General features: G+C 45.4%; 1 protein-coding gene across 10 annotated transcripts in view; it reads left to right on the forward strand.

The window, feature by feature from the left end:
* Positions 1–10973, forward strand: part of LOC142582481 (protein capicua homolog) — a 99824-nt gene that overhangs the window by 80053 nt on the left and 8798 nt on the right. For all 10 annotated transcript variants that reach the window (XR_012828446.1, XM_075692253.1, XM_075692254.1 and 7 more), the window contains 3 exons: positions 220–356; positions 1969–2130; positions 8257–8403. Coding sequence is in view for 9 of the 10 variants with exons in the window: in XM_075692253.1 (XP_075548368.1) it covers positions 220–356; positions 1969–2130; positions 8257–8403 (446 nt within the window). In the remaining variant the exon portion in view is untranslated. The remainder of the gene's footprint in view (positions 1–219; positions 357–1968; positions 2131–8256; positions 8404–10973) is intronic.

Consider the following 10973-nt stretch of genomic DNA (forward strand, 5'->3'; position numbering starts at 1 on the left):
CATTTTGCAGCAGGAAATTTGTGGGGGGAAGTCCTTTGATAGTGAGGCCATTTTATGATATAGTTAGAAAAGTATTTCAGGGCCCCTTTATGGGGCTTTAGGCAAGATTGATGGAGGAATTATTTAATATATGCTCATTTTGCCTCACCAGCCCTTGTTAAGCATTCCCACTGCCATCACTGCTTTACCCTCTCCTTTCTGCCTGTGTCACACCAACAGGGTGTTGGAAGAAGTGAACTTCAAGGCCCAGTTTGCGAAGCTGCCTGAATACAAGCCAGAGGAATCGCCTTCCGGAGCGGCATCTCTGCCCTCATCGCCATTTGTGCAGACCTACAGGAAGCGGCCAAAGCCCTCAGGTGAGGACATGTCGCGAGATAGATGTGAGCACGTTTCTCCTGCCCTGCAGATTGGTATGCTTTTGCACATGAAAATTCTGAGCGGATTCTCTGTAGTAACTGCGGTGTTCCGTTGCTCAGCTTGGAGGTCATGGGTTTAAGTTAAAATTTGAATGGGGCAGAATACAAAAATACTTGTAGGCTGAGCATTGGGTGCACATTAAAGATCTTCAAATGGCTGAACTTAAGTACTAAAAGCCATCCATTATTGCGTCCCTTGTAGCAGGAGTATCGCATTAGGACATTACACTTTGGCAATCAGTCATTTATATAAATAATTTCTTGAGTGGTTTATTTGTTTGTGCACTCACTACTAACGAGACAAGACCTCATCATTAAGTAACTCTGTTATTCTGATGTTAATGAAGATCAAATGCTGGATCTTTGCACGTGGCGTGCTGCAGTTTTATTAATGACCTCTTTCTTCTGTCAAATGACTGAATATTTTGGTACCTCAGCATCAGATCATTGTGTTTGTCTTAATCTTTAAGGGGCCCTGAACCACTTTTTATCAAAGTGGAGAAAGGCATTTGAAGGGAAAATAGTGTAGTTCAGAAATACTTCGCAGCAAAAAGTACTTTAATGTGTTTGTCAGAAGCACAGTTTGCAATCAAACATGGCCTCCGCTACACTCTCGTTACTTTTTCAATGCCTTGCACTGCGAAGGCTATGGCGCAGTGTGGTGCGCCCACAACGCTCCGCCTTCTAAATGTCACCATGGCGCACAGTTCAAATTTAATTTTAGATGTTAACGTAGACACCACGACTTCTGCCTTTGGTGTCTACAATGCGCTAAACATAAGCCAAATGTAGTTGTCCTCAGCGAGCCGCAGTGCACTTGGCCACTGGGCTCATGGCTGCACCCCACAGCGGCCGTGGTATCTATGCCATGTAACCGACCGCGGTTAAATGTCAGCTGTTGGCCAATAGCAGCTGTTCAAAAACTATAATGGCGAAATAGTGCGTCCACTGACGAAATAATGCATCTAGAAGAGAGTGAGGACAGAGCCTTCTGCTGAAAAGAGAGCATTTGAGAGAAAGGTGACTCCGCAATCCGCTTGCGAGCTCCACGCTTTTGGCTGAGATGTTCACAGCAGCGTATTGCTAGCGCATTTGGACAGGACTGTGCACGCAAGAGAGAGACGAAGAGGAGGTGATGTACTGTTTCCTGGAGCTGCGACCTTTGTGCCAGCCTGTGCGATTAGCTTCTCCCTATGTAACTTTTCCCCATGTAAATAGTTGTCAATACATTTGTGCATTGGGCTTCCTCTTCGTATCAGTATGCTACCCACGGACTATGTTATTTCTCCAAGCCCGAGGACTGGTTCAGGGCATCTGCTGGATCCCCGTTCTGGTAGGGCTGCATCTGCACAATTTCATCACCGGCAAAGTTCTTCTGCAGTTGTATGTTTTAGACACTGAGAAATCTTTCTATGCCAGTGGCACGCAAGATTGTGCCACTTGTTCCTATTTATTTCATTGGTAGTGGCTGTTGCAAAGTGAGCCACACGGAACCAAAATTATGTGTCACAATGACATAGTGTGCAATGACAACACTGGCCCGAAAATGCAGATATGGCCGAGGACAACGGTGATCCGACTGGGTCCAAGTGTGCTACTGGGTCGTCTCCAGTGGGCACACCCCGCACTCCCCAGACTGCAGGCCCGAAGCTGGAAGGCACCAAGTTTTTTGGACCCAGCTTCAACCTTGACGTTCTGGCAGACACGCGAAATGGTTAGTATGGAAAGGTTTTGCTAATTGCCAGACTCTTAATTGCATTTGAATTTGTAGTTACAGCAGAAAAGTGGCAGTTGCAGGTCGTCATATTCACCTGCACTTTATCCAGAGGTGTGAACATTGAGTGAACATGAGTTAGTGTACACGGTTCTTAGTGGATGTGAATGTGGATTTGAGTGAAATGCCAGTGAGCTCAAGTTGTTGGCTACAAGTTGCTTACTGGAATGTTATGCATTCCAGTTGTAATTGACACTGGGGCCATATATTCCATACCATTATTCCAAGTTGATACCATGTTTATCACAATGGCAGTGTTAAATCTGTATTATGTTTACAATGCCATTTTGATCACTCACAAAGGCCTTTTCTAAGTAACAGTGACACTTGACACATCTAAGAGCGATACTATGACATAGTATGGATTAATATTTGCCTTTACTATCTCTTCAAAGCCTTGCTTTAACTCTTTAACACCAGTTCAAGGGCATAAGCCTTGCTATGTGGTGGTATGCAGATATATAACCTGCTGTGTTTAATGCTTCGCAAAAAAGAAACCTTTTTAAAAGCGTCATGTATGGCATGCTGCACTTGATTTATGCTTTTCTTCATGTGCATTGTCTTCACAGCCTGAAATGCAAGTACATTTTTTGCATGTATTTTTAACTGCTTGACCTCCCGCAGTGGTTCATAGACTGTGGCTTTCTGCTCCTGAGGATGAGGTCATGGGCTCGATTCCTGGCTACTGCAGTAGCACTTTGATGGGGATGGAATACAAAAACACTCGTGTACTTAGGTTTGGGTGGACATTGACTGCATTTTATGAGCCTAGCTCATCATTGCGGTACCCAGTAGCTGACGGATTTTTCGGACTCCGAAAACTCTGACATAATGGATCTACCGGACTTCATACATGCACCGTCAGGGCTCCCACAGAGCTAATGCATTCTTGTGACTGATATATTTAGATGAATGTAGGCCCCAAAGTTAAATTTTTCCAAACTAAATCGCTCGTACCGAGCCATGCTACCTGATCGTGGACGCTGCCTTGTTGGATTTTCTGCTGGTTTGGCCTAGCTTGGCTTCTAGTGGCCTGCTGTATAGCCAAGATCGACAGGTGCACACTGTCAATAGAAAGCATGTGCCATCCTCCCGTCTCTGAGGCCATACCCACTTCCCTTTCACTGACAGATCGCTCCAGGGGACTGCACTTTTTCTTTGTTTCTTTTTTTCAGTTAGCACTATCGTCATAATCACTATGCAGGATCTCCTTAAAGTTTCAGTTGCTATCTTGTTTGTGGGTGCGTCCACTGAGCAGGTGTGTCTTGATGACGTCGCATATTTGCGTGTCATTATGCAAAAAAGAAGTGAGGCGTGCAGACAGGACACAAGAGTAGAAAAGTGGACAACACGAATGCCGACTATTAACTGAAGGGAGCACTGAGGCGAAAAAAGAAAGAAGACACAAAACTCATCTGCGCATGCTCAGGAATGGTAACACCATGTGTCAGACGGGTACACGTGCCGGTCTACGTGAGAGATAACTGTTAAGGCACTTAATCTCTTCCTTATGTAAAGTAATCGAAGGCTGACTCACGCACGCACTTCCACCATTATAGATATGCCATGCCTCTACCATAACATGCGTATCCTCATTCTTGTGCCTGTACAATATCGCGCATTCATCTAACTCTGGCGTGCAGTTACAATCTCGGCAATGTAGCGAAAGGTTAGAAGGCGATCCACCGGTTAACGACCTTTTGTGTTCCATTAGCCTCTTATTGATACATCGTCCCATTTGCCCTACGTAGAACTGGCCACAGCTAAGGGGAATTTTATAAACCACACCCATACGACAGTCAGTAAAACTGTTGTTCTTATTGTGTTTCGCTGGACAAATATCTGTTCGGTTTTTGCCTTTTACCCACTCCTTTTTATTCTGTACGGCAGCACATATCTTACCTAGCTTATTGGGAGCAGTGAAAGCAACATTAACATCATATCTACTTGCAACTTTTTTAAGCCTGTGCAACACTGAATGAATATATGGAATAGCCACTGCTCTTTTTTCGCTATTAGTGCTTTCTGTAATCACGTCCGTACCTCTCGAAACAGACTTCTTTAGGCGCTCAGCCACAGTGGCCACCGCTACACTAGGATAACCTGCTTCTAATAGGTGCCTGACCTGCGCATTAAAACTGGCGCTCATTTTGTGCATGCAGGATCTTGTGAGGGAAGACTTAAGGCACGACATGGCAATTCCGTTTTTTACTACTTTGGAATGCTTGGATTGAAAGTTTAGCAACGGCTTCGAAGATCTTGGGGAGTACTGCCAACAAACATGATTTTGTTCGAAGATTAAGGAAATGTCAAGAAACTGAATTACGCGTCGCTGAGAAAATTCCTTGGTAAACTTTAATCCTCCCCCATAAAGTTTAAATTGCTCACTTACTGAGGTAGCAGCGGAATCGAATTCTTCCCTATTGCAGAAAATCAGGTAATCATCAACGTAACGAAATATCTTGATAATGCTATCACCTAAGGCTTTCTCTAAGAAAGCCTTAGGTGATGAAGGCTGTTTTTAAACCGTTGCAGCCACCCAGTGCCACCGCAAAAGCCGTAGGAAACCATTTGGCCTTTTCGATTAACATTGGGCCATCCATGGGAATATTTTTCACTCGGATTTCAAGAAACCACGTATAGAGTACCTTCTCCACTTTGTCAAAAGCAGCAGGGCGCACACGACACGCTCCCGAGCGACTTTCCTCACCTGCTTTAAGCTTGATGTCCTCCTTGTTTTTTAACAACGTACTTAATGTACACCGCGGAATGCCAAATACGTCTGCCACGGAGGACTTTTCTCCGTTCTCGACACGCCGGATTACCTTAAACTTTCTTGCAAAGTCCAGATTCTTCCTCTTTTTGTATGTCCGCGGATGCCATAGCTCACCAGATGACCGCAATCATACATGCTACACACGGCATGTTGAAACACAGGTCCACATAAGAAAACGCGCGATGCGCAGATGGAGCTGTCCGAGCGAAGCCTGTTCATAGAATAAAGAACCAACGTTCGAACGGCAGTCAGCGGGGCTGCGAAGGAACGACAAAGGGAAAAGAAAGAAGAGAGCGTGGAAAAAGATCGGCGGAATATGCCGTTGAAGGCGCTGTGGACGTAATTGCCGCTTCGCTATGCTTCGTTTTTTGAGCCCTCTCTGGCAGCGACCGTGCCGACCCCTCACTCTCTCTTCCTTTCCCCAGGAAGCTTGGCTTGGAAACATCTCCGCGTCTCCATGCCGCGCACTCTCTTCGTTGAGCTTCAATGGCCTTGCCCAATGCACACGCTGGCGGTACAGGAGGAGCGAGAGAGCTCGCGCCGGTGGGGCGCAAGAACGGGGGAAAGGCTCTGCGTTGCTAGGCGAGGGCCGTGCATGTGAAGAGGAGGAGCCTGCTGACTGACTGCAGAAATGTTTTCCCCTGAGGACCGGACACGAATGTCTTTGGGAAAAGCACACCTTCCGGGGACACGGTGGGGCGCAGCGTTCGATATATCGAATGTCCGACGAAAATGGAATTTGATATACTACGCAATTGTCCTATAGTTTTACATCGTATTTTCAAGGGGGTAATCTGTGTGTTCGATATAGCCAATAATTCGAAATATGCGGGTTCGTTATATCCGGGTTCGACTGTATTTCCGCCTGAATCCGCACCTTGGTGGCGGAGCTAGTGAAAGCAATCTGGCGCGGAGCGAGTTGATCCAAAACAACCACCAGAAAGCGCAAACCCGCTCCTGATCGACCAGTGAAATTCAGATCCGTTGCCACGGAGCAAGAAATCCTCCTCCGGATCGACCACTGAAAAACGCCATAAGAACGAGAAGAAAGAGGGTTAGCCGAGGGGCCTGGTTTTTATTAATCGTATCATGAAAAGCCAACAAACAAAGACACTAAGGACAACATAGGGGAAATGACTTGTACTTACTAATTGAATTGAAGAAACGATAACAAAGTGTGTTTGTTATCATCTTGATATCTTGATATAACAAAGTGTGTTTGTATGCGATTTCAATGTAAGGAAACTTCACTTCTGAAGCAAACGAATTCCGAGACAATAAATTGAGACTTCCTGGACGCAGATGGTCAACTGATCGAATTACAAGTAGCTGCTTGCATACTCGCCTCTCAAATCATGCACAGGGTGACAAGAATGGTCACCAAAGTAGAGCCGCATGATGTTCCATATGAAGTCCAAGTGCATTAAGATCCTGTTGTGCCCTGCGCACTTTATGTGAGGGTGAAACAAGAAAGATGGTGGCTTCACGAGTGCCGCCTTCCCGCGTGAGCAAAGGGAAGGAAGCTGAGGGGAATGAGCTCGCGTTAATTGCCGCGATAAAGTGTGCACGAGGAGAGGGAGGCAGTTGGCGCACTTTACGATTTCTGGAACGCATCTCGGCCGTGGCTGCGCATGGCTGTAAACATGGCTGAGCATATACACAGCCGCACACCCTGCTTTAGAGGTAATCAGCCGCTTGTGCAAAAAGTGGGCATGTTGAGACGGCGTGGCACCATGCAAGCTGTCTTCGCGCGCGTTTAGTATTGGAGGTTGCATATCTTGAGTTTCGGTGACTCATTGGAGCGAGAGGCAGGCAGAGCATTTGCTCCCCACTGCCAGCGCTTTTCATGATAGCGTTGTCCCAGTGTGGGCGACACTATCAGCTGCAACGGCGGAGTGCACGCGAAAGCATGGCTGGCTTCGCTTAATTTGTACCGCCGACGTGAAGATATCGTCCACGTGGCATGAAACCGTATCATTTGTCACCGAATTCCAATTTCATCAAAATGAATTGTTTTCTGATTTAAATTAGCTTTTTTTGATTGCCCAATAATTTGAAAAATTCTGCAGCCCCTTTTTATGTAAGAAAAATCTATCTGTGACTGTACTTCTTTGCATAAAAGGTCGAATTTCTATACAATGAAATTTTGATATAACGAAGCAAATTGCTGATTTTACCTACTTCATTATATTGAGGTTTAACTGTACTACCACTTTCATGAGATTTCGCACGACCACCAGATGCACCGGCGTAACAGCTGCTAGCATTTCTGTCACACTGCCAAGCTGCGCACACTGCCAGAAACGCTCTTGGCTGCATACTTGGACAAGTCTGATACAGAGGCATGTAATATCTCATGCAAGTGAATTGTAGTAGTGCCTATAATAGTGATCAATCATTCTCACAGATACAGCACCCATGTGCTTGGCTTCAGTGGCCAGTGAAGCACAAATGGTGATGTCAACGCTTCGCTTTCATTGTAAAGCGCATTAACTTAGTGTGAAGGTAAATTCTGCTTTTTCTGTGTGTTAATTTTTCTAATCCTATATTTTTCTTTTGTAAATCGGGTGCATGTTAGAATCAAGTGCACTTATTTGCTTCATTTAAACTGCGCATTAGATTCATAGATGCATTAGAGTCGTGCGAATACGCATACAAGAAATTATAGCATAAAATAAAGTGAATCAAAAATATTTTGCACTGATGCCGGCATGTAGCGATCTTGCACTTATAAAATACATCACATATAACAAAGGTATTTTTCTGTCGCTTGTGACTTCGCTGTAGCAAGGTTCAACTGTGCTTGTTGAAGGGTATTGTGAAGTGATGCCTTTTAATGCCAAATTGTTACATACATTGCATACCTTTATTACTGATAGGGTACTTCGTTGGTGCTAGTCGTAATGAGCAACTTGCACCTGCGCATCTTGATGGGATAGGTGACTTCAGAGAGCTGATGTTGGCATAACCAAAATAAGGATTTCTTACTGTGTGGCAGGATTAAAACTAATGGTTCTCTCGGACTTTAATTGAGTCACTTTTGCTTGGAGTGACATAAATTTCAAGTTCTTGATTTTATGAAGAAAAAGAAAATCTTTCCACTGAATGGCATATCATTTAACTTTGTTTTGCTGAGTTCTTGTGAAGCTTGCACATATTGCAAGTTAGATAACTGCAGTCTTGTTCATTTTGCTCTAATAATAGTAGTCAATGCTTCACGTGCCAATGGAATGGCATGCGACTGACATTTTTTGGCAGCCACTTGTTCATTCGCAATGACTTTCGTGCAGATGCGTCGGATGGTGATGTAGGCTCTCCACGAACACCTAAGACACCAGCAGAAGGGGAGAAGAGTCATTCATCACTACGGCGTATACTGGAGCAACGGCGCCAGCTTGTCATGCAACTTTTCACCGAGGAAGGCTGGTTCCCTTCAGGTAAATATCTTTACCCTCATGTCGTTTTTCATGTTTTTGCGAGGTACCCTGAAGACTAGGCATTATTATCTACTGAGGTGCAGTACGGCGTATGGATGCTACGACAGCATCAGTCATTCTTGTGCACTTCCCCGTGCTGCACCATGTGCACAAATTGTGCACTGCACCACATGTAAAGCTGTCCTCTTTGACCAATTTGGACCAGCTGGCCGCTCAAGCAACAAGCGTTCTGTTGTTGATATTCACGTGGCCAGACTTGCCTTGAAAGCACTGCTGTCATGCAAAGTTGCAAGGGGCTGGCGGTTACTGCGCCATTATCGAGAGATCACTGTTCATCAATGCTTTATTTACGTCATCAATGTATGCTGATAATGGTTCACGATAATGTTCTATCTTTCGAACTTTGTACTTTTTCGGCTGGACCGTCTTGGAAAACATAACTTTATGGTACTCAGAGTGCTTTGCCTTGTGTGATTTATGCGCAGCTGTAACAGCAAAAACTTTTAAAATGACAGCATGCTGCAGTCATTTCTGCTTCTAGCCAACTAGAACGCTTCGCCCTCATATGCAGAATCCACTCGTGTCCCGCTGGTTGTATAATATATTGCCAGCTCTCAAGATAAAGTGGTAGTGACTGCGCTCGCAGTACCAAAATGGTAGGTGATCGGAATCGGGTGCCGTTCACGCCGCATTTTGTTCTTTATTTTAATGTTCTTAAGGTAAATTTGCAGCTAGGTGTGAGAAAATGCTGGAAACAAAAATGAAGAGTCTAAAAACATGGTTTTTGGAACAAGGCAATGCCAAATAGTCGCTTTCGACTCCAGCTTAAGTGTCAATATTTTTTGCACGTACCGTATTTACACGATTGTAAGTCGACTCGAATGTAAGTCGACCCCCCCCCCCCCCATATCGCTTGACCGGAAGAAAATAATAAAGAGAGCATACCGGAGGGCGCATTCGATAACGAAAATTTATTAGTAGCTGACATGGTCACTGGACTACTCGTCTTTACTAGTGCTGCCATCGTCATCATTGCTGCGGTCCCACAGCGTGTCGTGGTCCACCGAAATTTCAAATTTGGCAAACGACCACACGAGGACATCTTGCAGAACAGCAGCCCACGCCAAATGCACCCAACCACACGCAGCCGTCAGGGAGGCTCTTTCGACAGGTCCGGTTGGCGTAATTTCGCAGTCTTCTGTCGCCAGCCACTCGTACTCACGGCGGAGCAGAACCTTAAAATTAAGGCGAAGGTCCGGGCTTGTTTCATGACCACGTCGCACTTCAATGGCAGGGACCGATCGCGCATTTCAGCGACGTACGCTTCAAGCTTAGCCTACAGCTCCGGAAAGCGTCCAAACTTCGGCACGTGGGAAATTTCTCACTTGCCGTCACAGGGTGAAAATTTCGCTTCGCTGCAGTCGCCACTCTCGCACCACCTGTTTAGAAACATCAAAATTGCGGCCCGCTGCGCAGTGATTTGTTTCTTTGGCGTAAAGGATGGCAGCCCTCTTGAACGCTGCTGTGAACGAGTGCCGAACGATTAGTGGGCCTGGAGCACTCATGACGACTGGGGAAGCATAGAAGTAGCACGTAGCTGGCAGTCAAGTGGAACGCGTCAAAAAGTTGGTCATACCAATACCAATGCCTTTAAACAGAGAAAGAGAAACCCGCAAGCGGTGTCTGCTCTTCCATGAACTACCGATACTCCCCGCAAGCGCCGCCGTTCTGAGGGTGCTGCCGCAAATGGGAACAGCGGCGCTTCCATCAACTATCGACACCCCCCCCCCTCATGAGTGTTGCATGCACTGTAAGAGTCTCAAAAATGTTGAAAAACCCTTCCGAAAAGCGAACAAACACGCGGGATAGCGAGAAGATACGGGTAGGGCCATAGAGCAAACATAAAATTGTAACTACATTGTAGCTCCCGTTGGTATTGCTTTTTTTGGCGAGGCCATGTTTTGGTTTCGATTGTAAGTCGACCCCCCAACTTCAGACTTTCAAATTTAAAAAAAAGGGGTCGACTTACAATCGTGTAAATACGGTATTGAACGGCAAGTCCGCATATAACGAACTACTGACTTGCCACTTTTCATGGAACTAATGAAGTTCATTATAAATGGGTTTGACTGATTTATTTTAGTGGAAACAGATTTTTTGTTTTAATTAGATTTAACTGATGCGAGGATCCTCATCTCATTCTTTCAGCATGGTAGACTCTAGGTAGGCAAGAATCAGTCGTACCCCGTTTGCTACTGAACTAAAATAAAATAATTAACTTTTTAATTACTTGTTTTAAGACACTTGTTGCAATGGCAGAATTGCAGTACGGTGTTGCAGAAGGCTATACAGTCAGCGTCTGCGGACTCCCTAGGGCCACGTGAACGTCCGAAAAATCGGGCATTCCAAAAAAAATGAATGCATGCCTCTTACTGCCCCAAGGGCTCAAATCGCGACAAGCACGTCCAAAATAGCTATAACAGCCTGCCAATACACTTATTAGGCGTATCTGTGCTAGGAGACGGCAGGTGTACGCGTGTATAATTAAGGAAAACATACCGTGCCCCAGG

The sequence above is a fragment of the Dermacentor variabilis genome, chromosome 5 (assembly GCF_050947875.1).
Source record: "Dermacentor variabilis isolate Ectoservices chromosome 5, ASM5094787v1, whole genome shotgun sequence".
In the NCBI taxonomy this organism is placed as follows: Eukaryota; Metazoa; Arthropoda; class Arachnida; order Ixodida; family Ixodidae; genus Dermacentor; species Dermacentor variabilis.